Source organism: Pseudophryne corroboree, chromosome 5, assembly GCF_028390025.1.
Source record: "Pseudophryne corroboree isolate aPseCor3 chromosome 5, aPseCor3.hap2, whole genome shotgun sequence".
NCBI classification, from domain to species: domain Eukaryota; kingdom Metazoa; phylum Chordata; class Amphibia; order Anura; family Myobatrachidae; genus Pseudophryne; species Pseudophryne corroboree.
Genome location: NC_086448.1, coordinates 790,912,112 through 790,934,844, shown reverse-complemented (window position 1 = coordinate 790,934,844; position 22,733 = coordinate 790,912,112). Strand labels below are relative to the sequence as shown.

The window sequence follows — 22,733 nt, the reverse complement described above, 5'->3', positions numbered from 1 at the left end:
GTTGGCTAGCGCTGAGTAGGTTCAGAGCTACTCAGAAACTGCACAAACTGTTTTTGCAGAGCTCGGCTGCACAGGCGTTCACACTTCTGCTAAGCTATAATACACGCCCCTGTGGGCGGCGGCATAGCGTTTGCACGGCTGCTAAAACTAGCTAGAGAGCGATCAACTCGGAATGACCCCCTATGTTAGTTATGTTTTTGTGTATAAGTTCTATCATTTTGAGGAACAGGAGTCTGCAAACAAGGCAATGCCAATCACATCGCTAACTGAGACTGGGTAATGACTGGACAGATACAGGATGTGCAATTGTCCTGCCAATGTGTTAGTTGACCCTTTATATGGGATAAAATACCCACTAGCGCATGCGGGGGGGGGGGTTCCGAGTACCTAGAAAGCCACCCTGCCACCAATCCATCGCCTCAGGAGACTGATTTTTAAGGAGGGAGGGGGGGGGGGTGAGGCGGGGGAGACGGAGCAGCGGTATGGTGGTGTAGCACGGCAGGGGCTGGGGGTGATATCTCCCGGCCGGTCACTGCTGCTCCCCTCCTCAGAGATCTCCGGAGATCGGGCAAGGGGAGAGCAGCCGGCAGGTAAATGGCACTCACAATGGGAGGGAGCTGCTGCTTCAGTTCTGTCTGTGTTCCTCTGCATTGTAGTCTCCCCTAAATCCTGACAATCCCGACAGCAGCAGGTAAAGACGGCACCTGCATTATGCTGCAGTGTGTGTGTGTGTGTGTGTGTGTGTGTGTGTGTGTGTGTGCGCGCGCGCGCGCGTTTGGGGGCAGTTTTGGGGGGCTACTTAGTCTGGATATTGTAGAGCAGGACTGAAACGTTGACTACCTGTACTATGACTTTATTATGTTGAGTTCTGCACCTTTGTTGTGGGTTGGGTATGTGTGACCAGCGGTTAGGAGACCACCGGTCACAATACTGATGCTGGGATCCCGGCTGTTAGATGGCCGGCGGGGGTGTGTGTAAGAGCAATGGAGCCCATTGTGGGATCACTGCGCTCGCCACTCAGCGGGCTCCGTGGCTCGCTGCGCTTGCCACAGGTTCTATTCCCACTCTAAGGGTGTCGTGGACACCCACGAGTGGAAAATAGTCCCTGTTGGTCGGCATGCCAACCGGTGGGATATTCAGGGGTCGGGATCCCAATCTCCTGACCGCCGGTCACATAACCGCATCACTTTGAGGTGTTATGTTTTTGGACTGTGCGTGCACTGGCTACAGCTGTACTAATTATTGGCGTACTGGACTGTATTGAGAGTATATATATATATATATATATATATATATATATATATATATATATATTATAAAATGAAGCGTTGGAGTAGCCTGTGAGTCTTAATTTCTGGGTGATGAAGAGTGCGTGAGTTCCACCATTTCTATTCTGCATATTGCATTACTGTTGGAGGGCAATGCATACTACCTGTGCATACTACCTTAGTCTCTGCCCCCTTATGCTTGGCTCCCCCCCCCCCCCCATTTGGAAACCACCCTTCACAAATCCTGCGTTTGCCCCTGATACCCCTGGTATATTTATTTCTACTTCATCTCAATTGATAATGTCGCAAATCATTGTTGCTGTTATTTTTCTGCTGTTACTAGATTTGGCCATTTTACATTTGTGCTAACTGCCCTCGCTGCACAAATAAGACGCTATCTGCACACCCAGAACACTTACTGTATGTGGCCACATTACCTCCTAACAACGCACAAAAGGGAACGTAGCCAATAGCCATTATCCAGGCTGCTCTAACGCATGTTTAACAATGAAAGCATTTCATTGGTTATTATGGTTACTCCTCATGTGGACATTATTAGTTCCTCTGGAATTACCCCTTACACCTTTTACTGACAGACAAAAATAAATAGAACTATACATTGTCAGCTTAATACATACTGCATTTGCTAATGAAGATTGGCTATATATGCAACAAATGTACATTTTTATCCGTGGTTATACCATGGAAACAGCATTTTTGCAATTTGATTAACTGCAAACTATTTTTCTCTGACGTCCTAAGTGGATGCTGGGGACTTCGTCAGGACCATGGGGAATAGCGGCTCCGCAGGAGACAGGGCACAAAAGTAAAAGCTTTAGGATCAGGTGGTGTGCACTGGCTCCTCCCCCTATGACCCTCCTCCAAGCCTCAGTTAGGTTTTTGTGCCCGGCCGAGAAGGGTGCAATCTAGGTGGCTCTCCTAAAGAGCTGCTTAGAGTAAAAGTTTTATTAGGTTTTTTATTTTCAGTGAGTCCTGCTGGCAACAGGCTCACTGCAACGAGGGACTTAGGGGAGAAGAAGTGAACTCACCTGCGTGCAGGATGGATTGGCTTCTTAGGCTACTGGACACTAGCTCCAGAGGGACGATCACAGGTACAGCCTGGATGGGTCACCGGAGCCACGCCGCCGACCCCCTTGCAGATGCTGAAGAGAGAAGAGGTCCAGAAATCGGCGTCTGAAGACTTCTCAGTCTTCATGAGGTAGCGCACAGCACTGCAGCTGTGCGCCATTGCTCTCAGCACACTTCACACCAACGGTCACTGAGGGTGCAGGGCGCTGGGGGGGGCGCCCTGGGCAGCAATGAAAGTACCTATACTGGCTAAAAATACATCACATATAGCCTCTGGGGCTATATGGATGTATTTAACCCCTGCCAGGTTGTCAGAAAAACGGGAGAAGAAGCCAGCCGAAAAGGGGGCGGGGCCTATTCTCCTCAGCACACAGCGCCATTTTCCCTCACAGAACTGCTGGAGGGAAGGCTCCCAGGCTCTCCCCTGCACTGCACTACAGAAACAGGGTTAAAACAGAGAGGGGGGGCACTTATTTGGCGATATGATTATATATTAAGATGCTATAAGGGAAAACACTTATATAAAGGTTGTCCCTGTATAATTATAGCGTTTTGGTGTGTGCTGGCAAACTCTCCCTCTGTCTCCCCAAAGGGCTAGTGGGGTCCTGTCCTATATCAGGGCATTCCCTGTGTGTGTGCTGTGTGTCGGTACGTGTGTTTTGACATGTATGAGGACGATGTTGGTGAGGAGGCGGAGCAATTGCCTGTAATGGTGATGTCACTCTCTAGGGAGTCGACACCGGAATGGATGGCTTATTTAGGGAATTACGTGATAATGTCAACACGCTGCAAGGTCGGTTGACGACATGAGACGGACGGCAAACAAATTAGTACCTGTCCAGGCGTCTCAAACACCGTCAGGGGCTTTAAAACGCCCATTTACCTCAGTCGGTCGACACAGACACAGACACGGACACTGACTCCAGTGTCGACGGTGAAGAAACAAACGTATTTTCCTTTAGGGCCACACGTTACATGTTAAGGGCAATGAAGGAGGTGTTACATATTTCTGATACTACAAGTACCACAAAAAAGGGTATTATGTGGGGTGTGAAAAAACTACCTGTAGTTTTTCCTGAATCAGATAAATTAAATGAAGGCGCTCACACGCTTATCACAAGTGGCGTTACCGTCTCCAGATACGGCTGCCCTCAAGGAGCCAGCTGATAGGAGGCTGGAAAATATCCTAAAAAGTATATACACACATATTGGTGTTATACTGCGACCAGCGATCGCCTCAGCCTGGATGTGCAGCGCTGGGGTGGCTTGGTCGGATTCCCTGACTGAAAATATTGATACCCTTGACAGGGACAGTATTTTATTGACTATAGAGCATTTAAAGGATGCATTTCTATATATGCGAGATGCACAGAGGGATATTTGCACTCTGGCATCAAGAGTAAGTGCGATGTCCATATCTGCCAGAAGATGTTTATGGACACGACAGTGGTCAGGTGATGCAGATTCCAAACGGCACATGGAAGTATTGCCGTATAAAGGGGAGGAGTTATTTGGGGTCGGTCCATCGGACCTGGTGGCCACGGCAACAGCTGGAAAATCCACCTTTTTTACCCCAAGTCACATCTCAGCAGAAAAAGACACCGTCTTTTCAGCCTCAGTCCTTTCGTCCCCATAAGGGCAAGCGGGCAAAAGGCCAGTCATATCTGCCCAGGGATAGAGGAAAGGGAAGAAGACTGCAGCAGGCAGCCCATTCCCAGGAACAGAAGCCCTCCACCGCTTCTACCAAGTCCTCAGCATGACGCTGGGGCCGTACAAGCGGACTCAGGTGCGGTGGGGGGTCGTCTCAAGAGTTTCAGCACGCAGTGGGCTCACTCGCAAGTGGACCCCTGGAGCCTACAAGTAGTATCCCAGGGGTACAGATTGGAAATTCGAGACGTCTCCCCCTCGCAGGTTCCTGAAGTCTGCTTTACCAACGTCTCCCTCCGACAGGGAGGCAGTATTGGAAACAATTCACAAGCTGTATTCCCAGCAGGTGATAATCAAAGTACCCCTCCTACAACAAGGAAAGGGGTATTATTCCACACTATATTGTGGTACTGAAGCCAGACGGCTCGGTGAGACCTATTCTAAATCTGAAATATTTGAACACTTACATACAAAGGTTCAAATCAAGATGGAGTCACTCAGAGCAGTGATAGCGAACCAGGAAGAAGGGGACTATATGGTGTCCCTGGACATCAGGGATGCTTACCTCCATGTCCCAATTTGCCCTTCTCACCAAGGGTACCTCAGGTTCGTGGTACAGAACTGTCACTATCAGTTTCAGACGCTGCCGTTTGGATTGTCCACGGCACCCCGGGTCTTTACCAAGGTAATGACCGAAATGATGATTCTTCTTCAAAGAAAATGGACGATCTCCTGATAAGGGCAAGGTCCAGAGAACAGTTGGAGGTCGGAGTAGCACTATCTCAAGTAGTTCTACGACAGCACGGGTGGATTCTAAATATTCCTAAATCGCAGCTGTTTACGACGACACGTCTGCTGTTCCTAGGGATGATTCTGGACACAGTCCAGAAAAGGGTGTTTCTCCCGGAGAAGAAAGCCAGGGAGTTATCCGAGCTAGTCAGGAACCTCCTAAAACCAGGAAAAGTGTCAGTGCATCATTGCACAAGGGTCCTGGGAAAAATGGTGGCTTCTTACGAAGCGATTCCATTCGGCAGATTTCACGCAAGAACTTTTCAGTGGGATCTGCTGGAAAAATGGTCCGGATCGCATCTTCAGATGCATCAGCGGATAACCCTGTCTCCAAGGACAAGGGTGTTTCTTCTGCGGTGGCTGCAGAGTGCTCATCTATTAAAGGGCCGCAGATTCGGCATTCAGGACTGGGTCCTGGTGACCACGGATGCCAGCCTGAGAGGCTGGGGAGCAGTCACACAGGGAAAAAATTTCCAGGGAGTGTGATATAGTCTGGAGACTTCTCTCCACATAAATATACTGGAGCTAAGGGCAATTTACAATGCTCTAAGCTTAGCAAGACCTCTGCTTCAAGGTCAGCCGGTATTGATCCAGTGGGACAACATCACGGCAGTCGCCCACGTAAACAGACAGGGCGGCACAAGAAGCAGGAGGGCAATGGCAGAAACTGCAAGGATTCTTCGCTGGGCGGAAAATCATGTGATAACACTGTCAGCAGTGTTCATTCCGGGAGTGGACAACTGGGAAGCAGACTTCCTCAGCATGCACGACCTCCACCCGGGAGAGTGGGGACTTCATCGGGAAGTCTTCCACATGATTGTGAACCGTTGGGAAAGACCAAAGGTGGACATGATGGCGTCCCGCCTGAACAAAAAACTGGACAGGTATTGCGCCAGGTCAAGAGACCCTCAGGCAATAGCTGTGGACGTTCTGGTAACACCGTGGGTGTACCAGTCGGTGTATGTGTTCCCTCCTCTGCTTCTCATACCCAAGGTACTGAGAATTATAAGACGTAGAGGAGTAAGAACTATACTCGTGGCTCCGGATTGGCCAAGAAGGACTTGGTACCCGGAACTTCAAGAAATGCTCACAGAGGACTCATGGCCTCTGCCGCTAAGAAGGGACTTGCTTCGGCAAGTACCATGTCTGTTCCAAGACTTACCGCGGCTGCGTTTGACGGCATGGCGGTGGAACGCCGGATCCTAAGGGAAAAAGGCATTCCGGAAGAGGTCATTCTTACCCTGGTCAAAGCCAGGAAGGAGGTGACCGCACAACATTATCACCACATGTGGCGAAAATATGTTGCGTGGTGTGAGGCCAGGAAGGCCCCACGAAGAAATTTCAACTCGGTCGATTCCTGCATTTCCTGCAAACAGGAGTGTCTATGGGCCTCAAATTGGGGTCCATTAGGGTTCAAATTTCGGCCCTGTCAATTTTCTTCCAGAAAAGATTGGCTTCAGTTCCTGAAGTCCAGAAGTTTGTCAAGGGAGTACTGCATATACAACCCCCTTTTGTGCCTCCAGTGGCACTGTGGGATCTCAACGTAGTTCTGGGATTCCTCAAATCACATTGGTTTAAACCGCTCAAATCTGTGGATTTGAAATATCTCACATGGAAAGTGACCATGCTGTTGGCCCTGGCCTCGGCCAGGCGAGTGTCAGAATTGGCGGCTTTGTCTCACAAAGCCCATATCTGATTGTCCATTCGGACAGGGCAGAGCTGCGGACTCGTCCCCAGTTTCTCCCTAAGGTGGTGTCAGCGTTTCACCTGCACCAGCTTATTGTGGTACCTGCGGCTACTAGGGACTTGGAGGACTCCAAGTTGCTGGATGTTGTCAGGGCCCTGAAAATAAGAATTTACTTACCGATAATTCTATTTCTCATAGTCCGTAGTGGATGCTGGGGACTCCGTAAGGACCATGGGGAATAGCGGCTCCGCAGGAGACTGGGCACATCTAAAGAAAGCTTTAGGACTAACTGGTGTGCACTGGCTCCTCCCCCTATGACCCTCCTCCAAGCCTCAGTTAGGATACTGTGCCCGGACGAGCGTACACAATAAGGAAGGATTTTGAATCCCGGGTAAGACTCATACCAGCCATACCAATCACACCGTATAACCTGTGATCTGAACCCAGTTAACAGCATGATAACAGAGGAGCCTCTGAAAGATGGCTCACAACAATAATAACCCGATTTTTGTAACAATAACTATGTACAAGTATTGCAGACAATCCGCACTTGGGATGGGCGCCCAGCATCCACTACGGACTATGAGAAATAGAATTATCGGTAAGTAAATTCTTATTTTCTCTAACGTCCTAAGTGGATGCTGGGGACTCCGTAAGGACCATGGGGATTATACCAAAGCTCCCAAACGGGCGGGAGAGTGCGGATGACTCTGCAGCACCAAATGAGAGAACTCCAGGTCCTCCTCAGCCAGGATATCAATTTTGTAGAATTTTACAAACGTATTTGCTCCTGACCAAGTAGCTGCTCGGCAAAGTTGTAAAGCCGAGACCCCTCGGGCAGCCGCCCAAGATGAGCCCACCTTCCTTGTGGAGTGGGCATTTACAGATTTTTGGCTGTGGCAGGCCTGCCACAGAATGTGCAAGCTGAATTGTACGACAAATCCAACGAGCAATAGTCTGCTTAGAAGCAGGAGCACCCAGCTTGTTGGGTGCACACAGGATAAACAGCGAGTCAGATTTCCTGACTCCAGCCGTCCTGGAAACATATATTTTCAGGGCACTGACAACGTCTAGCAACTTGGAGGCCTCCAAGTCCCTAGTAGCCGCAGGCACCACCAATAGGTTGGTTCAGGTGAGACGCTGAAACCACCTTGGGGAGAAACTGAGGACGAGTCCTCAATTCCGCCCTGTCCGAATGGAAAATCAGATAAGGGCTTTTTCAGGATAAAGCCGCCAATTCTGACACGCGCCTGGCCCAGGCCAGGGCCAACAGCATGACCACTTTCCATGTGAGATATTTTAACTCCACAGATTTAAGTGGTTCAAACCAATGTGACTTTTGGAATCCAAAACTACATTGAGATCCCAAAGTGCCACTGGAGGCACAAAAGGAGGCTGTATATGCAGTACCCCTTTTACAAACGTCTGAACTTCAGGGACTGAAGCTAGTTCTTTTTGTAAGAAAATTGACAGGGCCGCAAATTTGAACCTTAATGGACCCCAATTTCAGGCCCATAGACACTCCTGTTTGCAGGAAATGTAGGAATCGACCCAGTCCTCCATCGGGCCTTACTGGCCTCGCACCACGCAACATATTTTCGCCAATTGCGGTGATAATGTTTTTGCGGTTACATCCTTCCTGGCTTTGATCAGGATAGGGATGACTTCATCCGGAAAGCCTTTTTTCCTTCAGGATCCGGCGATCAACCGCCATGCCGTCAAACGCAGCCGCGGTAAGTCTTGGAACAGACAGGGTCCTTGCTGGAGCAGGTCCCTTCTTAGAGGTAGAGGCCACGGATCCTCCGTGAGCATCTCTTGAAGTTCCGGTTACCAAGTCCTTCTTGGCCAATCCGGAGCCACGAATAAAGTGCTTTCTCCTCTCCATCTTATCAATCTCAGTACCTTGGGTATGAGAGGCAGAGGAGGGAACACATACACTGACTGGTACACCCACGGTGTTACCAGAGCGTCTACAACTATTGCCTGAGGGTCTCTTGACCTGGCGCAATACCTGTCGAGTTTTTTAATCATGTGGACGACTTCTGGGTGAAGTCCCCACTCTCCCGGGTGGAGGTCGTGCTGAGGAAGTCTGCTTCCCAGTTGTCCACTCCCGGAATGAATACTGTTGACAGTGCTATCACATGATTTTCCGCCCAGCGAAGAATCCCTGCAGCTTCTGCCATTGCCCTCCTGCTTCTTGTGCCACCCTGTCTGTTTACGTGGGTGACTGCCATGATGTTGTCCGACTGGATCAACACCGGCTGACCTTGAAGCAGAGGTCTTGCTAAGCTTAGAGCATTGTAAATGGCCCTTAGCTTCAGGATATTTATGTGAAGTGATGTATCCAGGCTTGACCCTATGCCCTGGATATTCCTTCCCTGTGTGACTGCTCCCCAGCCTCGCAGGCTGGCATCCGTGGTCACCAGGACCCAGTCCTGAATGCCGAATCTGCGGCCCTCTAGAAGATGAGCACTCTGCAACCACCACATGATGGATACCCTTGTCCTTGGTGACAGGGTTATCCGCTGATGCATCTGAAAATGCGACCCGGACCATTTGTCCAGTAGGTTCCACTGGAAAGTTCTTGCGTGGAATCTAACGAATGGGATTGCTTCGTAGGAAGCCACCATTTTTACCCAGAACCCTTGTGCATTGATGCACTGAGACTTGGTTCGGTTTTAGGAGGTTCCTGACTAGCTCGGATAACTCCCTGGCTTTCTCTTCCGGGAGAAACACCTTTTTTCTGGACTGTGTCCAGGAACATCCCTAGGAAACAGAAGACAAGTCGTCGGAACCGGCTGCGATTTTGGAATATTGAGAATCCAATCGTGCTGCCGCAACACTACCTGAGATAGTGCTACACCGACTTCCAACTGTTCCCTGGATCTTACCCTTATCAGGGAATCGTCCAAGTAAGGGATAACTAAAATTCCCTTCCTTCGAAGGGATATCATTTCGGCCATTACCTTGGTAAAGACCCGGGGTGCCGTGGACCATCCCTACGGCAGCGTCTGAACTGATAGTGACAGTTCTGTACCATAACCTGAGGTACCCTTGGTGAGAAGGGTAAACTTTGACATGAAGGTAAGCATCCTTGATGTCCCAAGACATCATGTAGTCCCCTTCTTCCAGGTTCGCAATCACTGCTCTGAGTGACTCAATCTTGAATTTGAACCTCTGTATGTAAGTGTTCAAAGATTTTAGATTTTAGATTTAGAATCGGTCTCACCGGGCCGTCTGGCTTCGGTACCACAATAGTGTGGAATAATACCCCGTTCCCTGTTGCAGGAGGGGTACCTTGATTATCACCTGCTGGGTGAATGGCTTCCAAAACTGCCTCCCTGTCAGAGGGAGACGTCAGTAAAGCCGACTTTTGGAAACGGCGAGGGGGAGACGTCTCGAATTTCAATATGTACCCTTGAGATATTACCTGAAGGATCCAGGGGTCTACTTGCGAGTGAGCCCACTGCGCACTGAAATTCATTGAGAACGGGCCCCCACCGTGCCTGAGCTTGTAAGGCCCTAGCGTCATACTGAGGGCTTTTGCAGAGGCGGGAAAGGATTTCTGTTCCTGGGAACTGGGTAATCTCTTCAGCCTTTTTCCTCTCCCTCTGTCACGAGCAGAAAAGAGGAACCTTTTGTCCGCTTGCCAACAAAGGACTGCGCCTGATAATACGGCGTCTTATTTTGAGAGGCGACCTGGGGTACAAACGTGGATTTCCCAGTTGTTGCCGTGGCCACCAGGTCTAAAAGACCGACCCCAAATGTCCCCTTTCAAAGGCAATACTTCCAAATGCCGTTTGGAATCCGCATCACCTGACCATTTTACTGGTAGAATTGGACAACGCACTTATACTTGATGCCAGTCGGCAAATATTCCGCTGTGCATCATGCATATATAGAAATGCATCTTTTAAATGCTCTATAGGCAATAATATACTATCCTTATCTAGGATATCAATATTTCCAGTCAGGGAATCCGACCATGCCAACCCAGCACTGCACCTCCAGGCTGAGGCGATTGCTGGTCGCAGTATAACACCAGTATGTGTGTGAATACATTTTTGGATACCCTCCTGCTTTCTATCAGCAGGATCCTTAAGGGCGGCCATCTCATGAGAGGGTAGAGCCCTTGTTCTTACAAGCGTGTGAGCGCCTTATCCCCCCTAGGGGGTGTTTCCCAACGCACCCTAACCTCTGGCGGGAAAGAGTATACAGCCAATACTTTTTAAGAAATTATCAATTGTTATCGGGGGGAAACCCACGCATCATCACACACCTCATTTTATTTCTCAGATTCAGGAAAACTACAGGTAGTTTTTCCCTCACCGAACATAATACCCCTTTTTGGTGGTACTCGTATTATCAGAAATGTATAAAACATTTTCCATTGTCTCAATCATGTAACGTGTGGCCCTACTGGAAATCACGGTTGTCTCTTCACCGTCGACACAGGAGTCAGTATCCGTGTCGGCGTCTGTATCTGCCATCTGAGGTAACGGGCGCTTTAGAGCCCCTGACGGCCTATGAGACGTCTGGACAGGCACAAGCTGAGTAGTCGGCTGTCTCATGTCAACCACTGTTTTTTTATACAGAGCTGACACTGTCACGTAATTTTCAACAGTACATCCACTCAGGTGTCGACCCCCTAGGTGGTGACATCACTGTTACAGACACTCTGCTCCGTCTCCACATCATTTTTCTCCTCATACATGTCGACACAAACGTACCGACACACAGCACACACACAGGGAATGCTCTGATAGAGGACAGGACCCCACTAGCCCTTTGGGGAGACAGAGGGAGATAATGCCAGCACACACCAGAGCGCTATATATATATATACAGGGATAACCTTATATAAGTGTTTTTCCCCTTATAGCTGCTGTATGTTTTAATACTGCGCCTAATTAGTGCCCCCCTCTCTTTTTTTTAACCCTTTCTGTAGTGTAGTGACTGCAGGGAAGAGCCAGGGAGCTTCCCTCCAACTGAGCTGTGAGGGAAAATGGCGCCAGTGTGCTGAGGAGATAGGCTCCGCCCCCTTTTCGGCGGCCTTATCACCCGTTTTTCTGTATATTCTGGCAGGGGTTAAATGCATCCATATAGCCCAGGAGCTATATGTGATGTATTTTTTGCCATGTAAGGTATTTTTATCGTGTTTTATTGCGTCTCAGGGCGCCCCCCCCAGCGCCCTGCACCCTCAGTGACCGGAGTATGAAGTGTGCTGAGAGCAATGGCGCACAGCTGCAGTGCTGTGCGCTACCTTATTGAAGACAGGAACGTCTTCTGCCGCCGATTTTTCCGGACCTCTTCGCTCTTCTGGCTCTGTAAGGGGGCCGGCGGCGCGGCTCCGGGACCCATCCAGGCTGAACCTGTGATCGTCCCTCTGGAGCTAATGTCCAGTAGCCAAGAAGCCCAATCCACTCTGCACGCAGGTGAGTTCGCTTCTTCTCCCCTTAGTCCCTCGATGCAGTGAGCTTGTTGCCAGCAGGTCTCACTGAAAATAACAAACCTAAACTAAAACTTTCACTAAGAAGCTCAGGAGAGCCCCTAGTGTGCACCCTTCTCGTCGGGCACAGAAATCTAACTGAGGCTTGGAGGAGGGTCATAGGGGGAGGAGCCAGTGCACACCAGTTAGTCCTAAAGCTTTCTTTAGATGTGCCCAGTCTCCTGCGGAGCCGCTATTCCCCATGGTCCTTACGGAGTCCCCAGCATCCACTTAGGACGTTAGAGAAAATATAGGTTCCAGGACGGCTGGAGTCAGGAAAACTGACTTGCTGTTATCCTGTAGGCACCCAAAAAACTGGGTGCTCTTGCTTCTAAGCAGACGATTGCTAGTTGGATGTGTAGTACAATTCAGCTTGCACATTCTGTGGCAGGCCTGCTACAGCCAAAATATGTAAATGCCCATTCCACAAGGAAGGTGGGCTCATCTTGGGCGGCTGCCCGAGGGGTCTCGGCTTTACAACTTTGCCGAGCTGCTACTTGGTCAGGGGCACACCCTGGCTGAGGAGGACCTGGAGTTCTCTCATTCGGTGCTGCAGAGTCATCCGCACTCTCCCGCCCGTTTGGGAGCTTTGGTATAATCCCCATGGTCCTGACGGAGTCCCCAGCATCCACTTAGGACGTCAGAGAAAATAAGATTTTACTTACCGATAAATCTATTTCTCGTAGTCCGTAGTGGATGCTGGGGACTCCGTCAGGACCATGGGGATTAGCGGCTCCGCAGGAGACAGGGCACAAAACTAAAGCTTTAGGATCAGGTGGTGTGTACTGGCTCCTCCCCCTATGACCCTCCTCCAAGCCTCAGTTAGGATACTGTGCCCGGACGAGCGTACACATTAAGGAAGGATATTGAATCCCGGGTAAGACTCATACCAGCCACACCAATCACACCGTATAACTTGTGATCTGAACCCAGTTAACAGTATGACAAACGTAGGAGCCTCTGAACAGACGGCTCACAACAATAACAACCCGATTTTTTTTTTTTGTAACAACAATTATGTACAAGTATTGCAGACAATCCGCACTTGGGATGGGCGCCCAGCATCCACTACGGACTACGAGAAATAGATTTATCGGTAAGTAAAATCTTATTTTCTCTGACGTCCTAAGTGGATGCTGGGGACTCCGTCAGGACCATGGAGATTATACCAAAGCTCCCAAACGGGCGGGAAAGTGCGGATGACTCTGCAGCACCGAGTGAGAGAACTCCAGGTCCACCTCAGCCAGGGTGTGCCCCTGACCAAGTAGCAGCTCGGCAAAGTTGTAAAGCCGAGACCCCTCGGGCAGTCGCCCAAGATGAGCCCACCTTCCTTGTGGAATGGGCATTTATATATTTTGGCTGTGGCAGTCCTGCCACAGAATGTGCAAGCTGAGTTGTACTACACATTCAACTAGCAATCGTCTGCTTAGAAGTAAGAGCACCCAGTTTTTCGGCTGCATACAGGATAACAGCAAGTCAGTTTTCCTGACTCCAGCCGTCCTGGAATCTATATTTTCAGGGCCCTGACAACATCTAGCAACTTGGAGTCCTCCAAGTCTCTAGTAGCCGCAGGTACCACAATAAGCTGGTTCAGATGAAACGCTGACACCAACTTAGGGAGAAACTGGGGACGAGTCCGCAGCTCTGCCCTGTCCGAATGGACAATCAGATATGGGCTTTTGTGAGACAAAGCCGCCAATTCTGACACTCGCCTGGCCGAGGCCAGGGCCAACATCATGGTCACTTTCCATGTGAGATATTTCAAATCCACAGATTTGAGCGGTTTAAACCAACGTGATTTGAGGAATCCCAGGACTACGTTGAGATCCCACAGTGCCACTGGAGGCACAAAAGGGGGTTGTATATGCATTACTCCCTTGTCAAATTTCTGGACTTCAGGAACTGAAGCCAATTCTTTCTGGAAGAAAATCGACAGGGCCGAAATTTGAACCTTAATGGACCCCAATTTGAGGCCCATAGACACTCCTGTTTGCAGGAAATGCAGGAATCGGCCGAGTTGAAATTTCTTCGTGGGGCCTTCCTGGCCTCACACCACGCAACATATTTTCGCCACATATGGTGATAATGTTGTGCGGTCACCTCCTTCCTGGCTTTGACCAGGGTAGGAATGACCTCTTCCGGAATGCCTTTTTCCCTTAGGATCCGGCGTTCAACCGCCATGCCGTCAAACGCAGCCGCGGTAAGTCTTGGAACAGACATGGTACTTGCTGAAACAAGTCCCTTCTTATCGGCAGAGGCCCTGAGTCCTCTGTGAGCATCTCTTGAAGTTCCGGGTACCAAGTCCTTCTTGGCCCATCCGGAGCCACGAGTATAGTTCTTACTCCTCTACGTCTTATAAATCTCAGTACCTTTGGTATGAGAAGCAGAGGAGGGAACACATGCACCAACTGGTACACCCCTGGTGTTACCAGAACGTCCACAGCTATTGCCTGAGGGTCTCTTGACCTGGCGCAATACCTGTCCAGTTTTTTGTTCAGGCGGGACGCCATCATGTCCACCTTTGGTCTTTCCCAACGGTGCACAATCATGTGGAAAAAACTTCTCGATGAAGTCCCCACTCTCCCGGGTGGAGGTCGTGCTGAGGAAGTCTGCTTCCCAGTTGTCCACTCCCGGAATGAAAACTGCTGACAGTGCTATCACATGATTTTCCGCCCAGCGAAGAATCCTTGCAGTTTCTGCCATTATCCTCCTGCTTCTTGTGTCGCCCTGTCTGTTTACGTGGGCGACTGCCGTGATGTTGTCCCACTAGATCAATACCGGCTGACCTTGAAGCAGAGGTCTTGCTAAGCTTAGAGCATTGTAAATTGCTCTTAGCTCCAGTATATTTATGCGGAGAGAAGTTTTTCCCTGTGTGACTGCTCCCCAGCCTTTCAAGCTGGAATCCGTGGTCACCAGGACCCAGTCCTGAATGCATAACTGTGGCCCTTTAGTAGATGAGCACTCTGCAGCCATCACAGAAGAGACATCCTTGTCCTTGGAGACAGGGTTATCCGCTGATGCATCTGAAGATGCGATCCGGACCATTTGTCCAGCAGATCCCACTGAAAAGTTCTTGCGTGAAATCTGCCGAATGGAATCGCTTCGTAAGAAGCCACCATTTTTCCCAGGACCCTTGTGCAATGATGCACTGACACTTTTCCTGGTTTTTGGAGGTTCCTGACTAGCTCGGATAACTCCCTGGCTTTCTCCTCTGGGAGAAACACCTTTTTCTGGACTGTGTCCAGAATCATCCCTAGGGACAGCAGACGTGTCGTCGGAGACAGCTGCGATTTTGGAATATTTAGAATCCACCCGTGCTGTCGTAGAACTACTTGAGATAGTGCTACTCAGACCTCCAACTGTTCTCTGGACCTTGCCCTTATCAGGAGATCGTCCAAGTAAGGGATAATTAAGACGCCTTTTCTTTGAAGAAGAATCATCATTTCGGCCATTACCTTGGTAAAGACCCGGGGTGCCGTGGACAATCCAAACGGCAGCGTCTGAAACTGATAGTGACAGTTTTGTACCACGAACCTGAGGTACCCTTTGTGAGAAGGGCAAATTTGGACATGGAGGTAAGCATCCTTGATGTCCAGGGACACCATATAGTCCCCTTCTTCCTGGTTCGCTATCACTGCTCTGAGTGACTCCATTTAGAATAGGTCTCACCGAGCCGTCTGGCTTCAGTACCACAATATAGTGTGGAATAATACCCCTTTACTTGTTGTAGGAGGGGTACTTTGATTATCACCTGCTGGGAATACAGCTTGTGAATTGTTTCCAATACTGCCTCCCTGTCGGAGGTAGACGTTGGTAAAGCAAACTTCAGGAACTTGCGAGGGGGAGACGTCTCGAATTTCCAATCTGTACCCCTGGGATACTACTTGTAGGATCCAGGGGTCCACTTGCGAGTGAGCCCACTGCGTGCTGAAACTCTTGAGACGACCCCCCACCGCACCTGTTTGTACGGCCCCAGCGTCATGCTGAGGACTTGGCAGAAGCGGTGGAAGGCTTCTGTTCCTGGGAATGGGCTGCCTGCTGCAGTCTTCTTCCCTTACTTCTATCCCTGGGCAGATATTATGGGGACGAAAGGACTGAGGCTGAAAAGACTATGTCTTTTTCTGCTGAGATGTGACTTGGGGTAAAAAAGGTGGATTTTCCAGCTGTTGCCGTGGCCACCAGGTCCGATGGACCGACCCCAAATAACTCCTCCCCTTTATACGGCAATACTTCCATGTGCCGTTTGGAATCTGCATCACCTGACCACTGTCGTGTCCATAAACATCGTCTGGCAGATATGGACATCGCACTTACTCTTGATGCCAGAGTTTCGCATATATAGAAATGCATCTTTTAAATGCTCTATAGTCAATAAAATACTGTCCCTGTCAAGGGTATCAATATTTCCAGTCAGGGAATCCGACCAAGCCACCCAGCGCTGCCCATCCAGGCTGAGGCGATCGCTGGTCGCAGTATAACACCAGTATGTGTGTATATACTTTTTAGGATATTTTCCAACCTCCTATCAGTTGGCTCCTTGAGGGCGTCCGTATCTGGAGATGGTAACGCCACTTGTTTTTATAAGCGTGTGAGCGCCTTATCCACCCTAAGGTGTGTTTCCCAACGCGCCATAACTTCTGGCGGGAAAGGGTATACCGCCAATAATTTTCTATCGGGGGAAACCCACGCATCATCCCACACTTCATTTAATTTATCTGATTCAGGAAAAACCACATGTAGTTTTTTCACACTCCACATAATACCCTTTTTTGTGGTACTTGTAGTATCAGAAATATGTAACATCTCCTTCATTGCCCTTAACAAGTAACGTGTGGCCCTAAAAGAAAATACGTTTGTTTCTTCACCGTCGACACTGGAGTCAGTGTCCGTGTCTGTGTCGACCGACTGAGGTAAAAAGGACGTTTTAACGCCCCTGACGGTGTTTTAGACGCCTGGACAGGTACTAATTGGTTTGCCGGCCGTCTCATGTCGTCAACCGACCTTGCAGCGTCTTGACATTATCACGTAATTCTTAAATAAGCCATCCATTCCGGTGTCGACTCCCTAGAGAGTGACATCACCATTACCGGCAATTGCTCCGCCTCCTCACCAACATCGTCCTCATACATGTCGACACACAAGTACCGACACACAGCACACACACAGGGAATGCTCTGATAGAGGACAGGACCCCACTAGCCCTTTGGGGAGACAGAGGGAGAGTTTGCCAGCACACACCAAAAACGCTATATTTTACAGGGACAACCTTTATATAAGTGTTTTTCCCTTATAGCATTTTAATATATATATACATATCGCCAAATAAGTGCCCCCCCTCTCTGTTTTAACCCTGTTTCTGTAGTGCAGTGCAGGGGAGAGCCTGGGAGCCTTCCCACCAGCATTTCTGTGAGGGAAAATGGCGCTGTGTGCTGAGGAGAATAGGCCCCGCCCCCTTTTCGGCGGGCTTCTTCTCCCATTTTTCTGAGACCTGGCAGGGGTTAAATACATCCATATAGCCTCCAGGGGCTATATGTGATGTATTTTTAGCCAGAATAAGGTATTATACATTGCTGCCCAGGGCGCCCCCAGCAACGCCCTGCACCCTCCGTGACCGTTGGTGTGAAGTGTGTGACAACAATGGCGCACAGCTGCAGTGCTGTGCGCTACCTTCATGAAGACTGAAAAGCCTTCTGCCGCCGGTTTCTGGACCTTCAATCTTCAGCATCTGCAAGGGGGGTCGGCGGCGCGGCTCCGGGACGAACCCCAGGGTGAGACCTGTGTTCCGACTCCCTCTGGAGCTAATGGTGTCCAGTAGCCTAAGAAGCCAATCCATCCTGCACGCAGGTGAGTTGAACTTCTCTCCCCTAAGTCCCTCGATGCAGTGAGCCTGTTGCCAGCAGGACTCACTGAAAATAAGAAACCTAAAAACTTTTTCTAAGCAGCTCCTTAAGAGAGCCACCTAGATTGCACCCTGCTCGGACGGGCACAAAAACCTAACTGAGGCTTGGAGGAGGGTCATAGGGGGAGGAGCCAGTACACACCACCTGATCCTAAAGCTTTAGTTTTGTGCCCTGTCTCCTGCGGAGCCGCTAATCCCCATGGTCCTGACGGAGTCCCCAGCATCCACTTAGGACGTCAGAGAAAATAAGAATTTACTTACCGATAATTCTATTTCTCGTAGTCCGTAGTGGATGCTGGGCGCCCATCCCAAGTGCGGATTGTCTGCAATACTTGTACATAGTTATTGTTACAAAAATCGGGTTATTATTGTTGTGAGCCATCTTTTCAGAGGCTCCGCTGTTATCATGCTGTTAACTGGGTTCAGATCACAGGTTGTACAGTGTGATTGGTGTGGCTGGTATGAGTCTTACCCGGGATTCAAAATCCTTCCTTATTGTGTACGCTCGTCCGGGCACAGTATCCTAACTGAGGCTTGGAGGAGGGTCATAGGGGGAGGAGCCAGTGCACACCACCTGATCCTAAAGCTTTTACTTTTGTGCCCTGTCTCCTGCGGAGCCGCTATTCCCCATGGTCCTGACGGAGTCCCCAGCATCCACTACGGACTACGAGAAATAGAATTATCGGTAAGTAAATTCTTATTATAGTATTGGGTTCCACAAATTACCGCTTGGCTTGGGGCCTGCAATGCAAATATATGCATGAAGCAGGATGCCTCTGAGGGCAAAAGACGCCCACTGCTACAAAGTATCGGATCACCATCGGACCGCGTATGGGACATCTGAGTAAGCCCAAACTCTGCATCGAAAGACACTGATGCTGGCCTTCGCACAGGGAGGCACTCGATATACCGGATGTCGGGATCCTGGCGCTCCTGACAGCCGGTATAACGACAACTATTCTCCCTCTTGTGGTGTCCACGACACCCCTGGAAGGAGCCCGCAGCGAGCCCGCAATGGGCTCTTTTGCGCTCCCCCCGCTGCCAGCCGGCCAATCATAGCACACCCAGAAAATTGTCCTGACACGCTCCAGTTTTTTAAAACTTCCATCCTGCACTCCCCCAAGCAGCCGCTACCTCCCAGGTTGCGGCTTCCCTGTCACTACAACCGGAGCCAAAGCTTCATCGCAACACTCCAGGGGGTATATTTACTAAAGGTCGATATTGGGCGATTTCAGATCGCTCTTGATCGATGTTGGGATTGCAGAGTTAAAACACACATTTACTAACAATGTGTGTTTTAACATCGATATTGACGTTTAGTAAATATACCCCCAGAACCCTGCAACCAAAGGGTAAGTTTGACCTGTGATATTTCCATAAAAAATGGGATGAAGTTGGCAATATGGACCTATGTTTTGCAAGGAGGGCTGTAAAAATGTTTTGTATTTGCAAATATAGGGTGTCATTCTGACCCGATCACACACTGCAGTTTATCGCAGCAGTGCGATCGGGTCAGAACTGCACATGCGCCGGCGCATGCCAGACAGCCAAAGGCCGTTGCTGCGCTACATTCGCCTCTGCCTGATTGACAGGCAGAAGCGATTGACAAGCAGAGGCGGTCGCTGGGCGGGGGGCGCGGTATGACCAACGTAGCCGCTGCGGGCCGGGGAGTGACGAGTAGCTCCCGGCCAGCACGCTAAAGCTGCGCTGGCCGGGAGCTACTCCTAAAGTGCAAAAGTATCGCCGCTGTGTGATGCTTTTGCACTTCTGCAGGATGGGGGGGGGGAGCCGGCACTGACAGGCGGGGCGGGATAGCCCTGTGCGGGGCGTCCCCCCGCATGTCTATGGTCATGATCTAGGGCTACGATCAACTCGGAATCACCCCCATAATTCTTTGCTATCGTATGTAGGCTATACATATCAAGTTTTGCGGTGTAGCAGTCTGTTTATCTGAGGTGTGAATTTTCCATTATAGAAACTTATTCTCGCACCATGGCCCTAATTCCGAGATGTTGGCTCGCAAGCTGCTTTTAGCAGCTTTGCACACGCTAAGCCGCAGCCTACTGGGAGTGAATCTTAGCTTATCAAAATTGCGAACGAAAGATTAGCAAAATTGCGAATAGACACTTCTTAGCAGTTTCTGAGTAGCTCCAGACTTACTCAGCATCTGCGATCAGTTCAGTCAGTTTCGTTCCTGGTTTGACGTCACAAACACACCCAGCGTTCGGCCAGACACTCCTCCGTTTCTCCAGCCACTCCCGCGTTTTTCCCAGAAACGGTAGCGTTTTTTCAAACACTCCCATAAAACGGTCAGTTTCCGCCCAGAAACACCCACTTCCTGTCAATCACATTACGATCACCATAACGTAGAAAAAAACCTTGTAATGCCATGAGTAAAATACCAAACTGCATAGCAAATTAACTTGGCGCAGTCGCAGTGCGAACATTGCGCATGCGCAGTTAGCGGAAAATCGCTGTGATGCGAAGAAAATTACCGAGCGAACAACTTGGAATGAACACCCATATTTGTAAATGTATATTTTGAGCATGTGAATGTAGGCCGTGGGATTCTGTTATTTTACTATGTGCTGCCATGTGAGTAATAAAAGAAAAAACCTCTAAGAACATTACAAATACTATGAATTCATTACTTACAAGTTTGGCTTCAAACATGTGTCGGTAAACAGCAAGCAAAAGTATAAAATGTATCATTGTATATATTTGCAGTGGTGTTGATAATCCTGGTTCATAGGGCTTTTCATCTCCGGTAACCTGTTGTCGAGCAGTAATATAATTAATTAATATTTGTATACTGTATTAGAATACATAATATTATATATTTTACAATTGAATATAAAAAAAAAGTATGTGATGAAACTTTGCCAAACAGGAGTTTACGTCACCAATCTGTTCATGTCGCCACAAAACATACTGGGGTAAATGTAATAGCCTGTGAGTTTTTGGCGAGCCTGCCAGGTGTTTTAAAGAGACAATTATTTAAAAAGGCAATACCAGGTTGTCCCTTTAAAACTTCAAATAGTCTGACCGGGAACTTGAAGATGCCTGAATTTGGAATTTCACCCACCAATTTGCTTACAAAAAAAAAAAGTCACGTATAGTACTTACTTTAACATTTAAATAATTTACCTTCGGAAGCTCCTCATGAAGTCCGAGCCGAGGTTTCCCAGGACCCCATCCCGGTCCTTTGAATATTACTGATAGTTTGTTGGAAAAACCGGGAGTGCTCCAAAACGTGTTCCAAATGTAGATGCAGTGTTGTAGCTTTAAGAACAGAATACCTGTTATTTCACACTGTACTGTACTGTAGGACTAATACACAACTGTTCATGGGAGCTCAGCAAAAAAGACTGACCCACTTGTGTTGATCACATATTTAATCAGTCAATAAAAGAAAAAAAATATGAAATAAATATCAAAAATAAAAAATAAGGGAATAAAAGTAGAAAAAGTTCTACAGTCTCTGACACCTAAATTGATTTATTTACTCCATAGCAATTATTAGGGAATTTTTGCCTCCTTGCATGCTGAAGATTTGCTAAACCGAATCCTGGATTATTCAATATACTCAAAATTGGATTTGTTGTGCAACCTTTTTTATCAAGTGTATTTTCACTATTACACAAGTATCAAGTAATTGTCATATTTTGCCACCTTTTACACTATAACACATTGGGGAAAATGTAATAGGGTGTGAGAATCAGAAAGTGACAGATTTTGTGGGTGTGGTTCGTTGGGTCGACAGTCATTGAGTCGACCGCTATTGGTTGACAGCGATTAGGCTGACACATGAAATAGGTCGACACAGTCATTAGGTTGACATGGATAAGGTCGAGGTGTAAAAAGGTCGACATGAGGTTTTTTTTTAATTTTTTAGGGTGTTGTTTTCTTCGTAAAGTGATCAGGGAACCCCAATTAGTGCACCGTGTTCACTCCCCATGCTTCGGGCAAGGTGCCTCGCTCCGTTACCGCTGCGCTCCGCACAGGTTACTATACCCGATCATAATCCACGTGGATCGTAACGTATGAAAAAGTAAAAATAAACCAAAAACTCATGTCGACATTTTCATGTGTCGACCTTTGTCACGTCGACCTAGTGACTATGTCGACCTAATGACCACGTTGACCTAATGCATGTCGACAGTAGTGGTCGCCCTGAGTGTCGACCTAAGTGTTGTCGACCTAAAGACTGGATACCGTTTTTGTGAGAGTGCTCCCATTTTTTTTTTAAAGCGGCAATCATTAACATGGCAAAACCAGGTTGATTTTGCCATGTAAATGATCACTACTTTAAAAAAAACCAGGAGAACGCTCACAAAATCTCTCACTTCCTGATTCTCACACTCTGTTACATTCCATTGTGTGTTTAGCATTTTTATTAGAATGATATTTATGTTCTTTTGTTTTCTTATCTAAAATGTGTGGGAGGTAGACCTCGTATTTTCAGCGATTTTCATTAAAAGTAATATTTTCATTTTAACGACTGATCACAGTGTGCCCTTAAAAAAGTGAGTACTCTGGCTCCAGCAAGTATTACTCTTTTACCCGGCGGGGTCTTGCTTTAGAATAGATAACGGAACTATCTGCTGCAATCCCTCCATAGCACATCTGGGGGATCCTCAATATTTGTGTGTACCCACCTAAAACAGCGTATTAATGATGAATAGGCCCCTATGAATGACATTAGACTAAATAAAAATTTTTTTTATTTTTTTATTTTTTTTAAACCTAATGAATTCAGTAAGCAGGGAAACATTCTCCCACGTTCTCCCCAACAGAGATACAATATAAAAGCTGTGATATGCTGCTGTTGCTATGACATGTCCTAAGTACACCCCTGTTTTAAAT

At 48.4% G+C, this 22,733-nt stretch overlaps 1 protein-coding gene across 1 annotated transcript in view; it reads right to left on the bottom strand.

The window, feature by feature from the left end:
• AGMO (alkylglycerol monooxygenase) overlaps positions 1–22,733 on the bottom strand; it is a 375,267-nt gene that overhangs the window by 90,123 nt on the left and 262,411 nt on the right. The window contains exons 9-10 of the mRNA XM_063925088.1: positions 21,015–21,149; positions 20,523–20,639 (exon numbers count right to left, since the gene is read on the bottom strand). Coding sequence (XP_063781158.1) covers positions 20,523–20,639; positions 21,015–21,149 — 252 coding nt within the window. The remainder of the gene's footprint in view (positions 1–20,522; positions 20,640–21,014; positions 21,150–22,733) is intronic.